We start from the raw sequence: 23,681 nt of genomic DNA on the forward strand, positions 1-23,681 counted from the left end.
AGCAGATGATCATTAAAAAGATTTCAAATCTGCACAGAGCATTAGTAATGGACAGAGTTCTCAGACCTTCTTATCTCCTTGGAGCCATAACTAATAAAGACTTACTCTACTTTCAGCAACAAAGACCTGATGAAAAAAGGCAAGAGAGACAAATAGTTCCAAGAAAGCAATAAAAACCACACAGTTCACCATTTATGCACCTTCCAAAATTAACTGAAAGGACAAAAAAAAATCCATCTAGCTTTAACACAGAGTACAATGAGCTTACAAAGGAGACTGCTTGCACAATGCGGTTCGTTTGTTATGGCAGCAAGCTAGCTTCAGTGAACAAGATCACTTCTAAGCTCCCATCATCTTTGTTACTCTTCTTCACAGTGCTTCTGCTTCATTAACATATGCTCGCACCACAAACTAACCTGAAATTGAGTGAGTACAGCCACTATGCTACCATATAAAAAACTACTGCTCTCCAAGAAAGGAACGACAGTGAAAAGGTTCACCTTGTCCTCTGGTGTTCAGACTATGGTGGTCTGAGCTCTGGAGTTTCCAGTCTGCTGCTGCAGAAGGTTGTGGCCTCTCCATAGACCCTACCACATCACACATGTACAGAAGTTGGAATAAAGGGCTTTAAAACAGACGGAAGCAGCCAAATAACAAAAATTCATTTGTGGTTTAAAACAGTCTGTCAAAAGGCTGAAATCTAGTAATAATGGGAGAAGGCAATAGTATCAAAGAACAGAAAAACAGTGTTGTCACTTGAGAAATACCTTAGACATTTGTAACAATATTAGGAATGAAAGACTAAGGGGAAGAACTGGAAATCTCTGCCCTCAAACAACTTTAATCTAAAAAAGAAACTGAATGTGATAATTCATACTGCTCTAATACTGACATTGAGAGTATAACCTGCTGAAGAAGTACAGGCAGGAAGAAAAGAGGAAATAAATTTTTTGCATTTGGAAAAGGCACAACTTTGTTTTCAAGTCCACAAAATGGTGAGAAACAAAGTAGCTAACAGTTCCTGTGTGAAAGGGGTAAAGAATGAGATCATCCTTATACACTACACAATCAGTAGGTAAAGGAATAAGTGCCTGTATTATGCATAAAATACAAATAAAAGAAATATACAACAAAATAAAAAGTCTACTAGTTAACGACAACAGTGATCCAACAGGAGACACTGAAAAGGGTTTGTTTTTTAAAACTTCAAAAGCAGCCTACTTGTGATCGGGTATTTTAGTATGAAGACCATTAACAGGAGGAAGGTAGGAATATATGTGTATTTGCTTAACAGAGTAAGAACATTGAAATAAGCTTACACAAATTTAAACCAGATAAGACTGATTAAAAATATCCTACAGTAATTATATACAACACGACCTCTGAACAAAGTTTATTATCTTCAAGTTAGTTAAGACGATGGAAGCAGTTACAGGAATCATGCAAAAGGGAAATACATAATTACCCTTACTTCAAAGAGGAAAATCTGAAAATGTACTGACCAAAAAGCTTAACTTCAAAGGACATCACTGAAAAAACTTCGTATGTCATCAGAGATCATAAGAGACAGCTGACATAGGTTTGCTGGGAACAAATCCCACCAAATCAATCTCTCTCTCTGACGGAGTAACTGGTCAAGTGGGTAGAAGGGAGGAAAAGCTGTAACACAGCTTGCCTTTAATAAAGCTTTTATCACTATTCCATATAACATTCATCGAATGACTGAGGAAGTTATAGTTCAAGTAAAATTAATCTAGGGAAAGCACCATAGCCAAAAAAAACATATTAAGAGACAAATTACCAACAATTTTATCTCAAATTGGGAGAACATATTTCGTAGAGTGAAACAGGAGTTTGGAAATGTTCACTAACAACAGCAACAATGAAACAGAAAATATTTCACACAGTCTATGAAAGACATTTATCTGGAGAGTTTTACGAGCACCCAACACTGACAAATTGACATTACTCAGTAGGGATCAAGCTGACGTGTAAGAAGAAGAAATCAAGTGTACGAATACAGAAAAGGAAGTAAGAAGCAAAGCAGCTGTACTAAAGAAAAAAAGAAAATCAGAGTTGTAACATATCACAAACTAAGTCCACTGCAAAAAAGTCTACTGCAAAAAAAAAAGAGGGAATTTCACTGATAACAGCATGAAACGCACAACTGTGCAAGCAGTTTTTGTATGCCACCATGTGATACTGGGACTCTAGTTGGAATCTCATGACTCATTTTGGATTCCTCACCTTGACAGATACAGACAAATTAGAAACAGAAGTTTAGGAAACATAACCTCCAATTCATTTGAATGAATTATTTTTGTTTAGTCTAGAAAAGATTGACAAGAATATGACACTTCTTTAAGTATTTACATAGTTCTTGTACAAATGAAGGTGGCTACTGAACAAGAATCAATCAACTTAACATGCAGCAAGAGAGATACAGATTAGACTGGGGAAAAAATTCTGACCGCAAGAAGTCACAAGTAGTGGAACTGGGTGCTGACAGAGACCATGGGACCAAGGCATCTTCTTCACCACAGTGAAGGAAGAGAGAACAGAAACTTCTGTTAAGGACGTTCTTGGCATGTTCATTCTATCTCCTTACATGAAGGCAGGAGAACCTCTCAAGTTTCCTCTCATTTTTACATTTCGATGATTCTGTAGATCCCACATTCTATTATTTGCACTGATCTAAAAAGGAAATTTATGCACTGGCTGAGTCCTGTAAGTATCTTTGGTTTACAGTCCTAGCTCAGCACAGAGCAGCTGTCCACATGGAAACACCGCTGCAACAAAATGCAGGAGAGGTCCCTCACTTCAGCACCTTCTTCATATGCTGGCCTGGAGAGAGATGAGCACCCGCCCTCAGACATCTGAAAATGTCATTATTACCCTCTCTGAACATTTTTAAGGAGAGTAAGGTATGTAACATACTCATGGTCGGACAGGATGGTTAATACAGCATTAAACAGGGATGGAAAAGGCTGTATTGGCTTTCAGGTTATATATATCACAGAACTATACAATTTCTGCTGAAAAAGTGCTTGATTAAGGCTTAACTTGTAAATGCTGTAGTATTTTGTAGTTTTGAGACCAAATACTTAAACATTCCACACATCAAAATATTAAATTTGTGTTAGTGCTTATGTATACTTCTTTATAATTGACAAATCTTATATTTTTTAAAAATTTCACTTCATAATCTTTTATTACTCTAATTCAAGCCTTTGTATCATAACACTGCAGGAGTTGCAATACAACCTGTGTTGATCTGTATTCCATAAAGCCAAAAGCTGTTCTGACAATTTCCCACTAAGTAAGTGCATTCTTAAATAGGCCCATCTAAATTGATACCAAAGTTATATCATATTGACTAATAGATAATAGAATAACCATATTTAAAAAACCACTGGTGGCTTCATAGTTAGAACTGCAAAACAGATTTGAGCTAAAGAAGAACTTTAAATGGTCTACAAAATTAATGTCAAAAATAGCCTGGAAATTACCATGTGTTTTTCCAAGACCCTGACAAGATTTATACTAAAAATGTCAGATCATGGATTCAAAGAAATTCTGAAGTACAGTATAATAAAAAATTATTCCCATAAACAAACAACGGGAACAACAACAAAACAAACTAATACTTTTTCCCTCTCTTTTGGAAACAGACAATGTAAGTCGCAATATCTTTGTGTAAGTGGCATGCACGTGTTCTGACTCTATGCTCTTTCCTACTGGACTACTGTCAACTTCAAGCTAAGGACACAGCATGCCAGAGGACATGTAAGCCTGAACTGCACACTCTTAACACTCTTCATATTAAAATCTCTGCTGTGATCTTAATTTTCAGTGCCAACAGCTTCAGTTTCCTTCCTACATCCTTCTTCCTTCTTCTAGAGTCTACTAAATACCATAGAAGTAAAATGAAAGAACTACTGCTGGAATTCCATTGCAGAACAAACATATACACAGGCAGTTTCTCACTATGTTAGGAGAGACTAGCCAAATCCCCGTAACACAGCCACTCCAACTTCAAGGAAAAAAAAAGAAAAAAAAATAGCAATAAGTACAATGAGTATAAAAACAGTCTACTAAAACTGGAGTACATCTGTATTTTAAAGGCAGATTTAAAATTAAGTTCATAATGAACATTCCGTTCCAAACTTATGAACATAGTACCTTCCACTACTTCATTATGAGATCTATTTCTAGGCACTGAAATGGTTTGCTGCAAACTCTTCATTAAAAGTCTTCCCTTTGCCTTGCCATCTGACCAAAAGAAAGCTGAACAAATGCTACATCTCATAAAACCAGGAAGCACTGTCAAGGAGGAATTTAGAACACACACCCCCCAAAAAAAAGTTATATGTTAGAACCAAAGTACTTCTTAGCAATGACTTTCTCTGCTTCATACATCACAGCAAACAATGTATTGCTTATTTGTTAAGAGTGAATATATTTACCTTTAGACCTCCTTTGTCATCTGGCAATATTGGGACATTTAAGGATTGCCTGCTTCTGGAACAAGGCAAAGATGATCTGTTGTTCAGTTTATTCTTGTCTTTGTCTACTTGCATGCATGCTGACGCCAGTAATCGTACAAGCTCTGTGTCTAAAAGAAAACAAATTAAGATAATGTTTGGTGTGTTTTGCTTTCCCAAATTATGACCGATATGCTGACTCTTTCCCTATAAATTCCATATAAGCAGAATATGACATGTCAGACAACTAATCTACCTCTCAAACACAAAGTAGATTAATTCTTTCTTGACCTGTGTTTCCCATCCCTTCTCCCCACACAGTGGGCTGCAGTCTCACCATCACCTGTCTAAAGGTATTTATCAATATAAATAAGCACTCTATTCAGCCTGAACCAGTCATGTGTGACCAAGTGAACTGCCTCCTCTCGCACTTTGAGGAAGTTAAGAATGACATTGTAATGCTCCCTTTTCTCACCTGACACAGAAGAAAGTAAAGAAAAATGAATATTCTTTCTTCAAGCGTAGGCTGCAGAACAGAAGCTTGAAACTAAATCCCAAAGAGAAAGGAGATGTTCAGCCTGGAAAATGAAGGGACTGAAAAGACATGGTAAGAAAAGAGGTGGACAAAAAAGTAAGAAAAAAGGAAGTGGAAGAAAAAAGAATGAATATGAGATGAGGACAGGAAAGTAAAAAAATATTCTGTAAATCTGCGTTTTATACAGAAGTCAGGAAAGACTTTCAGAAGGGCAGATAGAACTGACCTATATATTCCTCTTGCTGAATAGGTAACAAGACAAACTATTTTGTCCTTCAATAAGTTAGTTATAAGAAAAAAAAAATTAACTCTATTTATTTTCTAAAATTTGATAGAATTAGTGATCTACTTTTGACAAAGGAAAGGTATCTGCTAGCGACCAAAACCACCATAATGAGTAAATACAGAGAAAACAAACATGAATTCCATCATCAGTAGTGGTTTTTGGCTTTAGATAAAGCAATTCAGGTACCAGGCAAGGTTAACAATAACAAATTACACAGGCTAAACAAACTACAACAAAAACTAAGTGTGTTTCACTGAAACCTCCCCAAAACACGCTGCCTTATTCTAAAGCATGAAAAATAACCTGAACCCTGAAGTGTGATTAATTCTCAGCCTTTATGGACCTAGTGGGAGGTTCAGCCAGGAGCTCACTAGTTTTTTTCTGATTGCACTATCTTTGTCCTGTCCCTTTACTGCTCTTTACTGAGTGGAAACTTCTAGCTCCAGTTCATAGCTCCGTGCTAATAAGACTACAGAACACGTAGGCCACCACAGTCAAATGCCATTGAACTGGTTCTGGTGACACAAACAGAACATTTTGGAGCACCTTCAAAAACAAAGGCAAGAGGAATGTGCAAAATCTGTTATCCCATAAACGTATACATCCAAAGTAACTCAAAACTCACCACTTTCAGGCAGCATCCTTTGTTGGTCTAGTCTAGTACGGACCTCAGAGCACAATTCCTAGCAACTTTAATAGATTTTCTAGATTGGAAGCAATATTTATCCGTTTATGTTGCACATTTCCTCAGCGCTCGACAGCTCTTTGAAAAAACATACCTGGATCATTCAGAAGCATTATCAGGTCAAAAGCTGTGTATCCATTTTTTGCACGAAGATTGACATCAGCTCCTTGATTTAACAAATACTTAACCACGTCTTTGTTTCTTTAGGGGAGAAAAAAAGGCATTGCTTGTGTTAAAAAAAAAAAAAAAAAGAAAACTGTAATACTCCATTTTCATCCTTTTATACCATTGTTCCTCTACTAGAAATCAGTGTTACCTTTTACACAGCTAACCAAGTCTAAAATTTGTTCACAAGCTATTCAGAAGCTCCCACAATTCCTTTGTCAGTCACTATTTAATCACTATGAATTACACTAATCAACATCCAGAAAGTCAGCCTAAAAAACCCAATCTGAATAGCCCATTTCTTAAGTTGACCCTTTGGAACTGACTCTGGAATTTGTTGTCAAACACATTCCCAATGAAAGGCTCCCAATGCCTAGGGCAAAAAAGCAGATGGAAAGACTAAGGTCAGTCCAGTAGTCATCATACATCATCACTAATACTTCAACACAACTTCATAGTCAGAACAAGTAAGAAATCACATACAGAAAAGTCAAATTGACTGAAGATAATTTATGAACCCCAAACAGTACTTCACCTAATTAGAGATATAAATTACATAATTGAGAAGGCACATTATCACTTCCTTGAGGTGTTCAAAATGCAAAAACAATCAGCATTAAATGATAATCAACACAAACACCTTCCAACAAAAGCTCATAAAAGCTAGCTGCATAAAAGGAACTTACCATCCCATTCTCCCCTCTCATGCACCTGAATAAATAAGCAGGACTTGCCTTGTGAGTTAAAAACAATACTGTAATTCAGCCTACAAAATAAGCAAACAGACAACAAAGCTAGGGAAAATGTATTTAATACAAAACTCCTCTTGAGCAGAGGCTGACCTTGTACAAAAACTCTGACACGCACAAGCAGCTTAGACCAAAAATGTTAAGTAGCAACAGCTGACTGCAAACTCTAATACTGACAAACAGATCTCAACCTCTCCACTTCACAGTGTTACTTTTTATCGTACAGGTGAAGTTTTCACTTCCAAACTCACTCCAGACAAAATCAACCTAAAATGCAGAAGGAAGGTTCCTCCTCTCTTCTAACAAAAAATTCTGCTTCTCCACCCACAGCTCTTCTGTGTACTTCCCACTGCTTTTCTTCTCTTCCTTAAAACTGTGGCATCCCCCCATCCTGCTTTCCAGTCCCGCACCTCGAGGGCACAAAGAGAGAGAATCCTTTAGTGTCTGTGGCTCACACAGACCTTGCCTGCTCCCTCCGTCAAACTGGAGACCCTCCACACCACTGCTGCTCCTAAGAAGGTGTAAGCTGAGGCTCTGCAGAGGCTAAAGATTTCCAGTTGGTATGAAAATTCGCAACTGGCCCATGCTGACCAAGGACAAAGGCTAGGATGCAAAGTATAGAATTACAAGGGTAAATATTTATTCATGCACACGAGGTGTCCCAGTCAAATTGGGACATCCCAAATGTGGTTTTACTCAGGGTTCCTGTACCCTTCAAGCATTTAGGTACAACATGATTTGACTAACCACTAACACCCACACTACTGATTACTAATCATACTAAAACTTTGCAAAATAACTGCTTTTCTGCAGCATTCTTGCTGCTTGTCTATTGATCCAGATGTTCTTGGAGTAAGTCTTGTTATCATTACTTATCTATGACACCAGAAAAATACTGTGATGGTTTCAAAGGCGTGTTAGAGGGACTATGATGTTGCTGTTATCTTGGTTGACTAGGAGTATCTTCATCCTTCATGGACATCTCTAAGCTTCCAAGAAGCCAAGTCCTCAATTCCAGGGTTTGGATATCCTTCTGGTCCTTCCACTGAGCTGCTGTCCTTTAGTTTGTTTTACTTAAGCACGAGACCAAAGTCTCCAGTAAAATTCCACTACCTCAAAAATTAAATCAGTTTTTATAGACTTCGTTATACTTTGTGCATAACAAAGTGTATAACTTTGTTAACACACTTCCATACTATAAAGACAGATTCATATAATAGGGAAGGGAATTTTCCTAACACAGTCCTCTGGGAAACTGAAAGGGCGGTATCTGAACACATGCAGCACTTGGCTGCGCTCTGTGCTTCTACAGAGGAGTGTCTGAGTATCAGCAAGGGGACGCGTCTGCACATCACTTTCTGCTGGTTGCTTCTATTCCAGCTGTGTGCTGGGAAGGCTGCTGCTAAGCAAAACGGTTACACCAGAAAAAGTAACCTTCAAGCACTTCTATTAAGTGCCTATCGCTACTACTAGTACTACAGTGGTGAGGAAGCAGAGAATGTCATCTTATGTAAGTTCCAGGAACTACTTCAGAAAATTTTCACAAAGCGATGACAACTTGACGTCCTATTTTTCTCCTCTGTTGTACTTTCATAGTCCAGTGAGATCTGCTGACTGAAAACAAAGGCTGGAGCAGAATATTTGCATTTGTACAGTTAACGTGAGCATTACTAGGCAGTGAAGCGAATCTTCACCTTGCTGAGGGCCTTGTCTACAACAGTGGAGTAAAGTTCACTTTCCTAAACAGAATATCCTTTATTCAGACAATGCCAAGGATATGACAGAGATCACATGTGAAGTACCAGGGCAATTTCTGGGGTCTGACTCTTAAGTGCCTACCTGCATTTCTAAAGTAGCTTTAGAGAAAATGCACCAGTGGGCGCATTTTGGAAAACTCCATGAAAACTAAATGCTTAACAGAGGGACATAAGAATAATTTTAAGACTGGAAAATATGGCACATGCAGGGATGATTGCCTTGAAGTTTCACAACATGATGTAGGCAAACAACCCTGGCAGGGGGTGATAACCATCTTACAAAACACTAAAAAACATCAAAGGATGGAAGTTGAAATCTGCACCAAAGCTCCTAGAGCCTGCCTAGAGCACTATGTTCCCAGCACTTACTGAGCAAGATTCGAGTTCCCAAATGTGCTACTTATTCTGAAATCCAAATGCATTCAGCTCTGCTCCGAAAAGCCGAGGGCAGTGCAAGAGTCATGGAAAACTGAGGTCACAAGTCTCTCAACTTCTTGTAAGATCCCTCTGCTTCCAGAGTCAGCACCAAAAAGATTTTTTTCTATTAGGATGTAAGAAGAATGAAACTTCTTTACTGCTAGACCCAAGGGGAGTATAGATCTTACCCATGATATGTGGCCTGCATTAGTGCTGTCCAGCCATGAACATTATCCTGTTTGTCAATATCAGCATTTTTCTCAACAAGGAGCTGAACAAGGGGCTGCTGTCCAGTTACAGCTGCAATCATTAATGGAGACGCACCATCAACATTGGTAATATTGACCTGACTAGGGTCTTCATCAACGATCTCTTTAACCAGCTGAAAGTTTCCTGTAAAACAGTGATAAAACATAATCTACATGAGCAACAGAAAACTGTTCAGCCACTGGAATTGATATGTATTTTGATTTGCTTACATTGGTCTACATTTAGAAGAATTAAATCAGAAAAAAATAAAGTTCTAGAGCAACCGCAACACTAAAGTTAAATATCTGTACTGATCTTTGATCTTTCAGTTGATCAGTACTTTTCCCAGGCTACATCAAATTGTGGCGTAAGCACAAGGCACTGTTTTCCCTCATTTTTCCTACCTGTACATTTATAGTATAACCCTTCTACAAGAATCATTTTCTGAAATTAACAACTAAGCTATAAAGCCAGTATAAACAGCAGTTCATTCCACGTGTTAAGACAGAAGTAGGTAGTATTTTCATTAAATTGCCCTAAGATGATGTCATGCAAGGAAAACTGATGATGCTGAGACACCGTGATTTGTCCTTCAGCAGGACGAAGATCCCTGTTGCATTTCCATAGGCTGAAATCACAGAAAGTAACAATTTTAGAATGAAAAAGAGTAGGTACAAAGGCATTTTGAAAGGTGGTGGAGGCCATCCCTTGCTGTAAGCAGATAGAACAATGTCCTGTGTCACACTGACCTCTAAGTTCCTCCTACAAAGGTGGCTGACTGACTCTAAAAACTTCTACTGATAAGTTCCACAACCTCCCAAGGAACTAATCTGTTCCAGTGACCAACTTTCTTATATTCAGAAAGTTGTGGGTTTTTTAATTCTGCCTCCAATATTTCAACCGAATATTGAATACAAAGCTTACCTTCTCCTTGTCCAAGAGTAATGCATTATTCCTGTCATCTTTCTAGTTCTTTAAAAGTGAACCTAACGTTCAAGTTTCCACAAAAAGAGGTTGGTAGTCACCGAGTTCTTGTCTAGATTACAAAAAGCTATACAAAATACACTACCGAACATATTTTAAACAGGTTGTACTTTTTTTTCTAAATCTTAATAAAGGTAGGAACAAGCACTTTTTAAAAATATATGAAGTAGTCATGGTCATCTTAAGCCTAGAGCTTAAGCTCACCCAGCTCCCTTACTTTTTAGATGACACATGTCAGACAAAAGCAGGGAAGAAGTTAAGAGGGAAAAAAAAATCTCTGTTACCAAACATGTAACACTGTAGTAACAGAGGCAAGAAGAAGCAAATCACCAACTACCATGCAAATGGAAAAACTCTCACCTCTGAAAAAACCTTCAGATTGTAAACTGCTTCATGACATGAGCTGCCTTCAACTCAATCACAGCCATGAACATTTTCCTTGGAAAGCCAGTCAGAATCCCAGACAATCCCTGCAGGCACTTGAATGCACTCACTGAAACTAACACCCACCCACACCACTCAGCTAATTTCTTGGAACAGGAAGAAAACAAAAGAATAGGATTACTGCTTTTATGTACCAGTTTACTAAAAGACAGCAGATGGCTTTTTTAACACAGACCCACACCACAGACTTTATTAAACAGAAACTCTGGAATCTACAGAGACTTCAGAATTTACTTTGAACTCTGGCCTGGACACTTCTTAACCTAGTGAGTTGGTTTTCTAACAGTGCTGCCATCCAAGTATTTCAGGAAGGAGGAAAAAAAAAAAAAAAGAGTATGCTGACCAGTATTCATTTGGCTTTCCCCCTAAGACTTCTTCTGACCTAGACCCAAATGTTTATAAATCTCATACTAAAGGTCACAGGGGTGAAGGAGGGCAGCTGAACTCTCTAAAATTTAACAGACCTGAGGCCTTCCTAGAAAGAGGTTTTGGTAGCTTATCTGTGAAGAGCTGACATTTAAGAGAGTGCTCTTGGTACTGCTACCTATCACCTCTTTCTTCTCTACTATTATGTCTGGCCATTTCCAGTTCAGCCAGCCTGAAAAGCCATGAAGTTCCTGCGACAGTGACTTACGATGGTTAATTGAAAAGCAACTTAAAATTTTTGTATCAAACTCAGGATGAGATCTGAACTCTAAGGCCAGATTTGACCATTTAAAACACACCTCTAACTTTTCAACAGGAATGCAGCGACAATAAAACTTGGGAGATAATTGTTGATTTAAAGATGCATTGCTGAAATCCATTGGACAGATGTTGAGAAAAAATGGTATTTTCCTCCACAAAAATCACCCATTTTCAAATAATAATAATTTCAAAAATCTAAAAATCCATCAGAAACTGTGAAAGTTGCTAACTCAGAGCTCTCTTCAGATTACAGCTTCCTATTGAAAGCAAGAAGGCGAACCACACCAAAGGCTTTATGTTACAGACAGGAGTGTGAACACGGTCAAAAAAGCTGAAATAAGAGGCAGTTGTGCTGAACTCTAAAGCCCACTTATTCTGTATGCACTTATCACACATAGGAGGAGGACAGCCAGCTTTCAGTGCACTATGACCAGATTTTCTATGCCACAGACACAGAAAGCATAGTCCCAGTAAGAACTGTTAGGTCCACTGCAAGCACAAAGCTAAATTACTGCTGTTTCCTCATTGTCTGGGGCATCTTAGTCCCAAGTAAGGGCGGGTAGGCTGGTGTTCTGGTTTTGTTAGTGAGGGGGGGCCTAAGGTGGTAGCTTCTGTAGGAAACTGCTAGAAGTCGCTCCCCTTTGTTCAGTGGACTTGGCCGGGCCTAGGGCGGACCCGCTGCTGGCCAAGGCCAAGCCAATTGGTAGCAGAATGTCCCATGATAACGCCTCTGCGATAACGTATTTAAGTAGGGGAAAACAGAAAAAAAAGGAGGAGAAGATGTGAAGCAGCTGAGCGGGGGGCAGAGAGGGGGAGGCGCGAGCCTCATGGGCCTTGCAGGCCTCACCCTCTGGCCTCCCGCTGGGCAGCCGACTGGGCCCAACTCGGCCCGGCCTGGCTGCAAGAAGTGGAGAGGAGATGAGAAGTGAATAAGATGTAAAAAAGATCCTGAGAGACATCTACCAGCCTGTTGTGAGGAACGGCTGCAGACGCCAAGGTCAGTGAAGAAGGAGGGGGAGGAGTAATATGGCTCCTGGCCAAGATTCCTCTGCAACTCGTGGTGAAGACCATGGTGGAGCGGGTTGTCCCCCTGCAGCCCATAGAGGTCCACGGAGGGGCAGAGATCCACCTGCAGCCCGTGGAGGACCCCACGCCAGAGCAGGTGGAGGCCTGAAGGAGGCTGTGGCCCGTGGAGGGCCCGCTGGGACAGCTGTTCTGGAGGGACTGCACCCCGTGGAAGAGATGACCCACGCCGGAGCAGTTTCACGAAGGACTGTGGCCCGTGGGAGGGACCCCACGCTGGAGCAGAGGAGGAATGCGAGGAGTTCTTCCCCTGACGATGATACAGCGGCGTAAAACAACGCGTGATGAACTGACCGCGACCCCCATTCCCTTTTCCCCCCCTGTGCCGCTCGGGAGGGGAAGGTAGTAGAGATAATGTTAAGCCCGGGAAGAGGGAGGGGTGGGGGGAGGTTATCTTGTTCCCTGTCTCATTCTCCTGCTAATTTTAGAAATAAATGAATAGTTTTCCCCAAGTCGAGTCTGTTTTGCCCGTGACGGTAACTTTAAGGATTTCTCCCCGTCCTTATCTCAAACCTTGAGCCGTTTTTCTTATATCATCTCCCCCTATTCTCTCGGAGGGTGGGGGGAGCGAGAGAGAGACTGCGTAGTCTGGTCCTGATCGGGGCTGAACTACGACAGCTGGAGAAGAAACAAATCTCTTGAGTCTCATGGGACACCTCTCACGACTTCACTGGACCTAGGATTTAATCTCACATGAGAATGACATCTTCCAATATCTTAAAAAAAAATAGATTCATCAGAAACTTTTCTTTACTGCTATTTTTTTTCCTGACTGTCTATAAGCTAGGACTGCCAGCAATAGGCTAAATGTGCTATCATATAGCTGAAAACGTATTTAAATGTCAAAATACCAATTTTAAGAGCAGTAATCAGATAAGGTTTGAGTACTGAATATCTCTAACCTGTGAAAGAGACTGCAAACAATGCAGAGTTTTCTGACTTGCGACATTATCAGGAACCTCAGCAGGAAGTGAATAGTCCTGTTTCCTATGTCAAAGCCATCAGACAGCAAGCCTCAAGCCAAACGTATCATTTCAGGAGTTTCTCCAATGCTGGAAAATCCAGGAAAATACGTAACAAGAAAGCAGCTTGCTATCAACCATGAGTGCAACCCATCACAGCCCACATCAAATTTAAATGAACAGGATGGCACTGGCTCTTTATATTTGCCACAGAACAGTTTTACCAGCTGTGTGCTCATGAAAATCGCTCTTGCTCATAACAGAACATGTAAGACCTGAGACACTCATTCTTTTCTTGAAGGAACTTCAAAGAGCAATTACAATGCTTATACAGAACAGAGGTCAGCATATTTTTTGCACTAATTAGCACTTTTGTTCTCATACTTCAAATTTATCAGGAAGGAAGAAAATAATCCTATTTAAGATAGCATGGTCTTGGAACAAGTGGAACTACAAAATCACACCATTTTGGCATGAAGGGCACAACCAGGAGTTCACAAAGATTTTCTCATATTGGAATGTGAAGAAAAATAAATATAAACTACAGAAATAAATTTATTTTTAAAATGAAAAGAAAGATAAGGAAAAAAACAAAGCTGAATGTAAAAACAGAACACTTTTCAGTTAACAAATAAACATGCTCTGAAGTTACAAGAACGAGACATAGTGGAAGAGTACTGTCAGTACTTACCCAACTTCAAAGCATGAAAGACATCAGGTTGCCTCTTTTCCGTATCTGGAAGAAATATCAGTATTCCTATTAGCAATCATTTAAAAAGGAAAAAATTATAGTAAAATTTTTATAGCAAAAACTATTAGAAAATTTACATAAAGTTACCATAAAACATATGTTTGGATATACATTTAATAAAAACAAAGAAAGTACTGATAACTTTTTTATTACCTTTGGGAAAAATGACTCACCTGTACGATTGTCTGTGCAGAGTTAAAGCTACAAACTATAATAAAGCACCAGTACGGGCTTTTGCCTTTCAATTTCCATTCTCTATCAGGAAATTGTATTTGGAAACTTCTGTGACTCCTGCCTGGAAGACTAAAATATCAATCAAAGAACTACAGTATGGTTATGTGGTCTAGTGTAATCCTCTGTACAACAGCAAACACTCAAATAGCACAGGATTATTTTCAAAGGTGACTCAAAAGAAGTTTTACAAAATGTCCCGTTTTTATTTCCTCTTCAGTATTGCCAGGTTAATTTGTGAAGGTCACAAAAATAATAGCGAAGATTTAACTACGTAGCTTGCTACTTGTGCATTAATAAATATCCTTCAGTTCCCCATAGTAAGAGCTGTAACTATTACAAATTTTAGTATTTTGAGTGAAGGATCTTTCCTTTGACATGCCTTCAAGGTGCTTTGAAATTGCTGATGCTATGTAAGATGAGGAAAAAATAGTGACATATGTTTCACCTTCCACTGAAGACAGAAAAATATATCCTCCTCCATCTTCCAATGCATTACTGACACTACAGAACCAATAGGATAAAAAAGATTTTAAGGAAAACAAGGAGATGCCGATAGATTTCCCAAGCCTGATTCTGTCGTTTTTATGATAATACAGAAAAGGTTAATGTTCATAGCTTGACTCCAAATGAAGTAATTTGAAAATTCTGAACAAAAGCAATTGCTGGAAAGCCCACAAAGCCATCAGAAACTCTTAAGACTGGGAAAGAGAGCTGTGGGTTCTACATTTTCTCCTGGTTCAGAAACTGATCTTATAAAAGGAACTGTGTATGAGCTTACCATTGGAAAATAGATTTCAAAAGACTAGTTTAGAAAAGGACCAAACTCCATACTTGGCATGTGAAAAGCCTGGAAGAGAGGCAGCCTCGGGGAGCAGGAGACCATGAGGAGATGCCAGAAGGAAGGACTGCCATCTGAGTAAGCTGCAGCAAGGACAGAGTCAGAACACAGGCAACACCCAGGTCATTTCAGGTAGTTCTGAATTTGTTACTGAAAACAGCCCTGAGAAGAGAGTTGCATTCTTCTGGGGGGCAATTTGCCCTATCTATGGCAATGGATCAGAATACAAGTTCCTTTTCTGCTGCCCTCCATACGAGAGAAAGGATCTTTTTTTCTTCCCAGGATATACAAGACTCCAGTGATAGAAGAAGACTGAAGCCGTGGTCAAAAAACAATACAGAAATTTGTGTGGAAGCTTAACATCTTTACCTCCAATTAGTTACTACCCTTCTGCTGATAAAATCCCCCTCAGCAGAGGTGAGAGGAACACTGACCTGCTTTAATGCAAGCCCACTCTCACAGCTTAAAAAGACTTCTTCAATACTTTAAGTGATACGACTACAGAAGACTTTCAAGACTCATCAGGCCAACTCTGACTGCACTTAAGTTCTGTATGTGCAAACACATGGGCAAGGTATAAATCACTGCGCTAGTGAATCTCACAGATGTCTGATTGTCTCTGTGTACTGTAACCAACTGATGTCTGTTCCTCAGAGACTTGCTCATGAGCACACGTCTACAGTCAGCCGGTTCTGTCTGGTAGCGTGGCTGTACGAAATCCCTAGCTCCAACTTAACCTATGAGTCAACATCTGACTAAGTTAACACCTCCCCTGAAGCAGAAAGAAATGTCAGATTTTTGTCCTTGCTTTTTAAAGTACAAAGGAAGCTTGATCTGCAGGAATGACACCAAATTTAAATAAGAATTAACAATTCGGGGGACTGTGGACATGTCCACATGGTACTGTGATATAGATATAATTAGATAAGATTTAAATAAGCCTATTTGGGTACCACAAGTGGCAGAGAGCTTGGAGTGGACTATGCTACCCTACAAGCTTCCTGCCACTATGGCTGGATGGGTGACAGCACCTGGGAACGGTTCGTTCTAGGGCCAGCCACATTCTCAGATTTCATAGCAAGTACTCCAAAGCTGAAAAATCCAGATGCAACTCTTCCAAACCTTCTTGTTAAACACCTCCCAGCACTGGTCTGCACCATAAAGCACAAATACCTTGAAAAATGTCCCCAAATAGCCACTTACAGAAAAAGGTCTCAGTCTCTGAAATGACTTATTGATGTTCACATGTCCAACACAATGCCCAAACCAAACCGTCTGATTTCAGGAACAGATTTAATACATTTCTGCTAGCATAAACAAAATTTCAGAGAAAGAAGAAGCAGCAAATCCACAATACTTTAACAAAACTAGCATAAGACATTCGTAACATTATTTTACAGAACCAGCTAGAAAGAAAAGCTAATCTGGAAAGACACCTGGGAGAGACATCTGCAATAAGTAAAAAAAATTTAAAAAACTAAATTCACTAACATTTCAAACTAACAGGTGACAGCAAGTAGGTTTAACCTTTATCTTCAAGAAAAATAAAAATCCTAGAAAATTACATATAAAAGAACTGTCAACAGAATACAAATTTGCTTAGTTATTAAAAAAAACCTTGGAAAATTACTGGTAAAGACACAATATACTATTTGCCCTTTTAGCTGAGTGTGCAGTACTGAGTATACTGGTTAAGACTGAAGGAAAAATGCTGTAGTCTAAGTTTGCTCACACCTTCCTTAGCCTTCAGATCACCTAGTACAACATATTACCTCTCACTACAAAATCCTGGATTTGTTATATCCTTTAACACTCATGGCTAAAGCTACATGACCACCACACATCATTTAATTACATGGTCACAAAATGTTTCTCTATCAAATCTCTTATCTCACTCAGTGCACATAACAAATGTATTACCAGGCAAAATTAAAAGCCACAAAAGCAGAATTTCGTAACTTCATCTCACTTGAGATTTGCATTGAAATTATGTTATTTTAATCTAGTTTTGTACATACACAAGCACAGTGTGCGTGCCTGTCTGTTTGTGCACACACACACGGGCATATTTACATTCGAGGGGAGGAGACTGCTTACAAGGTTTATGAAGTCCTGAAGTTAATTATCTATTCCCCTCTCTTGCAAGGAACAGAAAAGTAGGGGAAATGTCGACTTGTTATTCATCCACGTTAATACTTGTTTTTCTTTGAATACACAGTCTGCCATCAAAGGACTTTGAGGAGGTTTCATATATTCAGAGAGTGCTAGAAGAAACCGTTAGGTTAACCTCATCTGGCTTTCTGTATGTCACAGGCCTTGTATGCGGCACCCAGTGAAGACAATTCCACAATGAGTTTTAGAAAGGCATTTAACCTTGATGGCAACTGTTAAGAGACTGCATACCTCTACTAAGTCACTCCAGGTCTAAGCTTCACCTCAAAACATAGTATCTTATTTCCCATTCAAATTCTTCTAACTTTAAACTCACATTTTTTTTCTCTGGTTGCCATATTAAAAGGCCCTCCAGTATTGGACTTCCTGTCCTTAACACGGACACTTTATTAATCACACATCTTAACCATGTCCTCATGAAAGTAGATAGACTGAACTTCTTCAGTCTCTCCTTACAAGGCAAGTTTTCCAGATTTTGTATCTTTTAGGTTTTCTTTGAGTCTGCCATATCCTTTCTTTGTTATCCTATTCTGTTTTTAATGTCCTTCCTTTAGTGCCATTTCAGGTAGGACTTCGTAATTTTCTTCCTAAATGAGCACCTAGATCATGTGTTTTATAAGCAAAAAAAAAAAAAAACCCATTTAAAACATTTTAAAATGTTTCACATGATTTTTATTGTAGGACATGAATCTTGTCATGCTAACACGGAGGAAACTGCTAAAGCTGGGCATTCCTGCCTCTCCTGAGGTAGGTGTACCTCCTCCAACATTTTCAAGAGTCTAGTTACACATTATAAAGAATATTGTGTACATACAAAATAACCCCTTCAATTTCTAAATATGCAATCAAAAGTTCAAGAAAGCAAACAAAAAAACTAACGCTCCATACCTGCCTGGGGTCTGACTGTTGTGAGAGATTCCAGATAGTCCTTCATGTCTTTGTGTTTGAAGCCAACAGAGATTTCAAAAGGTGTTTTATGTAGTACATTCAGGTGATCAGGATTGGCACCTTTCTCCATGAGCTGCTGTGCCAAGCTCACCTTTCCACTAACAGCTGCCAGCATTAAAGGACTCCAGTCCATAGTCTTCACAGTGTAATTACAATCAGCTCCCCAGTCTAATAACAGATGTACCACTGCCTCATGTCCATGCTGAGCAGCTGCCATGAGCGGAGTGATATCGGGAAGGTCGTCTCTGCTGCTGTTAAGTACATTTGTGCTAAAATGGTCGTAATTGTCTACAAAAGCTCCAGATTCCAGCAACAACTTCACCATGCTGACATGGCCGCCTCTGGAGGCCATTGTGAGGACACTAGCTCCTAACTTATTCTGTGCGTTGAGATCAGCACCATTCTCCAGCAAGATGTGAGCCACGCTTAGATGTCCAAACCTTGAGAGAAAGAGATAAGGAGGAGAATTAACACCTTGGATGGCAGAGGCTTCTCAGAGAAAATCGACATACTCTGAACATGGAAAACTTTGTTAATAAATTGGCCTACTGACTAATATACTACGTGTGATCATGCATGCACCACTGAATGTGATAGTGGTGACCTTACTGGAGGGGAGCAGTCAACAGCTGAGGACTGTACACTAAACCACTCCACATGTACTAGTGACCATGCTTATAAACCAGGCACTGATTTAAGAGGATGTTCTGGCCAAAGCAGCAAGGTGCTACCCTCATTTTCAGCTGCACAATATCAACACCTAACTTCCATAAACCACAGAGTCCCTTTCATCCTCTTATTTCCAGGCAAGCCAGTTTGTTTGCAGAGATCTTAACTGAGTACTCTCATTACTATTGAACAAGTACAGTAAAAACTTCAAAGAGTCAATGCTAAGAAAAAAAAAAAAAAAAAAAAGACCATTTTATGAACTGGATAACCAATCTTTTCTATTTGCATCATCCCTTGCTTTCCAGTTATGAACCATCAACAAACTCCCACAACGGAAGAAGGCTCAGAGAAGACAGGCATGTGCCCATGAAGACCACTGAAGAACACTGGGAGCGGCCACAGCTGTTCTAAAGAAAGCTGAACTTTTTGCAACACAAAAGGGACCAGAGGGTGGCCTTTGTTCTAGAGAAACAGCTCCATTACCAGAGTGGGACAACTGGCTGTGTGAATGGGCTTCCCTACATCAACAGAAAGTAGTATCTTCTGAAGTCAGCCAGACCAGCACGGGGGAAAGCATCTATGCAGCTCAGCCCAACACAGAGCACAAAAACTAAGCAATCAATTAAACGAATTTTGAAGAGAAGCAAGGGGCTTGAGCTGGCTTCCAGCCATGTATTCCTTCCCAGAAACTGAGGACGCCTAGCATCACGATGTTGAGTATACAGGGACTGGTTAATGGGTGTGTTGTTTGTCTTGTGGTTCAACTGTGCACTGCAGTTGCTATGTTAGGCTTGTGTTACGATGTCAGGAGATTGCTGTATCACTATACTAAATCAAAATCTTGTATAACATCAAATATCTCCCAATAAGGAAACATGATATTAGAGCATTAAACACTTCTTGTGTGGAATATCTAAAAGAACTTGGTCATGGTATTGAACTCTGACACCAGTTTCACCAGTAACCCAGCTTTGATATCACTTGACTATTAGAGGCTCTGGTAGTTTGTCAGTAAGCAAGAGACAACCATGCATGCCATGCACCCAACCAGCTTGTTAACTGTGAGAAAATGGAAACTCTTTACTGTTCTTCAGCTCAGGAATCCCACATTTTAAGAAACGTAATACATTGACAAGATGTGTACTTTGTGCTCTTGTTGCATGTCATGCATTACCATATGCTTGTGTGGTGTCTAACACAATTGAGCTTTGATCCTGAAGGCAGCCTTTGTACAGTGTAGCAAAGCAACTATTAGTTAAGGAAATCCCAAAGAATGCTACTAACCACTAAGAGCAGACATGAGACCAAAACTGTCTAGTTTGCTTTCACAAAGTACAGAATTGCAGGAGGAAGCCTGCAGGGCCTGCCTAGTCCCTAGGTGTATCCTGGTGGCCTTCACTGCATCACCTCAGTAGAGTCTGTAACCACTGTATATATGATTAATTTTATGCATGTATGCTATTTCCTGTCCAAATTCAACAGGACTAACCACAGACAGAAAATTAAACGTGTACATAGTTCTAAACCTGCGTTTGTGCAAACACTATGTTTCCTTTTTGGTTAACCATTAAAAAGAAAAAAGAAACATAACTTTAAGCTTTAAGCTTTCCCCACAGGTTTCAATGATATCTACAGTACTTTTCAAATGGCAGCAAGTCATTTCTTTAAAATAGTGAGAGAGTTAGTGTGATTTGAGTTCATTGTTTTTAGAGAATGAGTGTATGGTTTTCATTAAGGGAAGAAAAAAATAAGAATGTTTCTGCAACTTTTTTCCTTTCTTTAACCTTCATAAAATAACAAAATTGTTGAACCTTGTCTTCCTTGTTCTTACTGGGAAACCAGTTGTATGACTCATTCTTTGGGAACCTTCTACAGGCTTTAATTGAAAAGAGAAATGTTGACTTTGAAACAGATTCTTTTCTTCCAAGTATTTTAATCTGTTATGAAACAAGAAAAAAACCAAACTCAAAAAGCATTTATCCTCTCAATTAAACATTCAGTTATTACAGGAAAACACTGCCCTCCAACCTTGCAAAACATGTCTGTAAGCCCAGAGGGTGCTCATGTATGTAAGGATAAGCGCAAACGCCAGTGTTAGCAGTGTGGGAACCTCCCACAACCCAGCAGCAGGTCAGACGAAGCACAGCGTCACTGATGCAGAAAGCAATCCAGTTTTGTCGTTAAAAACCTCAGCAATGATTTTCCATATCCTCCAGCGAGCCATTTAGGATAAGGTAGAAAAGCCAAGCAAAAATAACTGTTTGCCTCAGTATGTTTTATACCAGAGATGACTTTTGAATAGGTAGGTAAGATACATGCACATGAAAAAAATAAAAAATTCAACAGAAAATTAAGTAAAGGTGTGCACGTGTCTTATTTCCACAGAAGGAAAGACGGGAGAAGTGTTTTCACCTTCAAGTTACCTCTGAGTGTGATTCTGCACTGGTTTTACCCAAAAAAACCAGCACGCACAGCTTCCATCCCTACATCCTTAATACAGAAAGGAAAAAAAAATACCTAACGCCCCAGTGCAATACTTACGCAAATTTACACTCGACAACCCCTCCTCACCCCACCCCTGGGGAAGGTAACAGGTGACTACCCGGTCCCCCCCCGACCCTCGGGACAATGAACGACCGCGGCCTACAACATGGCGCCGCCCCGCCCGCTCTCACACACGCCCCCCGCCCCCCCCAGTGCTCCCGGGCGCCCTCCCCTGGCCTGGGGAACGGGATTTTGAGGGCCAAGCGTCGGCGGCAGCCCCGGGGCGGGGAAGGGCCTCGGTGGCCCTCCTTTCCCCGCCCCGGGGCTGCCGCCGGCGCGGTAGCCGCCCTGCCGCTGACTAGGCCGGTGCTCCGCGACGAAGCGGGGCGGCGGCCGGGGACCCGCTCTCACCCCCGCCGCGATGCCCCCCCTTTACCTGGCCGCTTGCATGAGGGGGCTCCATCCGTAATGGTTCCTGCTTTGTACCGAGGCCCCTTTCCGCAGCAGGAACCGCACCAGCTGCTCGTGTCCCCCCGCCGCGGCGAACTGCAGCCCCGTGTTGCCGGCCTCGTCGGTGCAGTCCACGGCCACGGCGGAGGACGGCGGGGCGGAGGCTTCGCCGCGGGGTTCCGCCGCCGCTGCCTCCTCGGTACCGCAGGAGGAGGAGGAGGCCGCCGGCTCGGCGGTGCCGCCGCCGGGCAACCCCAAGAGGCGGCGGGCGGTCTCGCAATCGCCCTGCTCGCAGGCGCGGAGGAAAAGCTGGACCTGGGGTGCCACCCCGCATTCCCCCATGGGGCAGCGCCAGTCGAGCCCCGAGCAGTTTGCGCACCCGCCCGCCCGCCCGCCACCACCCCCGTCGCTGGCGGCTCGGCGGCCGCCGGGAAGGCAGCGGGGAGGAGGGGACTCCGCCGGCAGGAGGAGGCCGGCCGAGGGCGGCCGCAGCGCCCCGGCCGCTCTGGCAAAGCGGGGAGGGGAAGGCGGGCTGGGCCGTACGCGGCGCTCCCGGGAGCCGGCAAGGGGACTCCTCGCCTGGCCGGGGGCCCCGGGCCCTCTCCCCTGCCCCGATGTCACCCCCTCCGCGCCCCAGACAGCGCCGGGGTCACCAGGGGCCCTGCCGCTTCACCTGCGTGTTTTCTGTCACCCGCTGGCATCTGGGCTGCAGCCGTTTTCCACACCGCCTTCCTGCTGTCATTACTGACTCCCATACAGTGGAGCGTCTCCGCGTTCATATGGTTTTCTGCCCAGGTCACAGCAGCAAACCTTCGCTATGGGGCTTATTCGCTCTCACCGGACACAACAGCCCCTTTTCCCTGCTTCCTAACACGACTTCGACAGCCTGACGCGCTCCCTCTGTGTCAGCCCCACTCTGCTTACGTGATTCTTCAGCCTTCACCTCCACCTTACTACTTCATTTTTCCCTCAGCTCCACACTGGTCTCTTCCTACACTGAGATACAGGATTCACAGTTGAGTCATTCCACAAAACCCCTGCATTTCCCACTCCCTGATAACATCAATCAGTTAGTCTTTCCATTTAAAGAGTTTGAGGATAAAATTCTGAATTCTTTTGGCATTTCTAAGTATCTTCTCTTTAGCTTCTGCCTCATAAGTAACCTGAAATCTTTTCCAGGTTATACTGGCTTACAAAATGAGGGAAAAAAAAAACAGAACATCCATGAAGCAACTCTTGAACTGCCGTTGACCAGTCACTTAAGAATATTGTGCCATGTCCCTATGAGTTTGGGCAGGTCGTTCTCTATTAAAATCAGTGACTTCAATTGTCAGAGCATGGCACTTACTGCAGTGGTGGAGGCTTGTGACAAGAGGCGACGTTATGGGGAGTGTAGTGAAACCACCAAATGCCACTAAAACAAAACCATCCCCTGGTTTTAGTCAGTGACATCCATATCTTCTAAGTTACATGGCTTTCTGCCTCTGATCCACTTGCAAATCCAGATTGCCAGACCAGCATGGCAAAGGGCCAAGCAAGTTACACTGGGAAAAAGACTCCAGCAAATAAGAGTCCTGGCTGTCCTGGCTGCGTTTACGGCCACCTAAACCAGCCCTCTGGGAAAATACTGTTTACAGCAAAGAAAAAA

The 23,681-nt window shown here is 41.3% G+C and overlaps 1 protein-coding gene across 3 annotated transcripts in view; it reads right to left on the reverse strand.

Moving 5' to 3' along the window:
- The window catches only part of ANKS6 (ankyrin repeat and sterile alpha motif domain containing 6), a 47,562-nt gene extending 25,160 nt beyond the window's left edge, over positions 1-22,402 (reverse strand). For all 3 annotated transcript variants that reach the window (XR_015257659.1, XR_015257658.1, XM_086740478.1), the window contains exons 1-6: positions 22,020-22,402; positions 18,371-18,870; positions 14,179-14,223; positions 9,267-9,471; positions 6,085-6,191; positions 4,467-4,615 (exon numbers count right to left, since the gene is read on the reverse strand). Coding sequence is in view for 1 of the 3 variants with exons in the window: in XM_086740478.1 (XP_086596604.1) it covers positions 4,467-4,615; positions 6,085-6,191; positions 9,267-9,471; positions 14,179-14,223; positions 18,371-18,870; positions 22,020-22,375 (1,362 nt within the window). In the remaining 2 variants the exon portion in view is untranslated. The remainder of the gene's footprint in view (positions 1-4,466; positions 4,616-6,084; positions 6,192-9,266; positions 9,472-14,178; positions 14,224-18,370; positions 18,871-22,019) is intronic.
- Positions 22,403-23,681: the final 1,279 nt, after the last annotated feature.

The sequence above is a fragment of the Chlamydotis macqueenii genome, chromosome 2 (genome assembly GCF_036417535.1).
Source record: "Chlamydotis macqueenii isolate bChlMac1 chromosome 2, bChlMac1.mat, whole genome shotgun sequence".
Classification (NCBI taxonomy): domain Eukaryota; kingdom Metazoa; phylum Chordata; class Aves; order Otidiformes; family Otididae; genus Chlamydotis; species Chlamydotis macqueenii.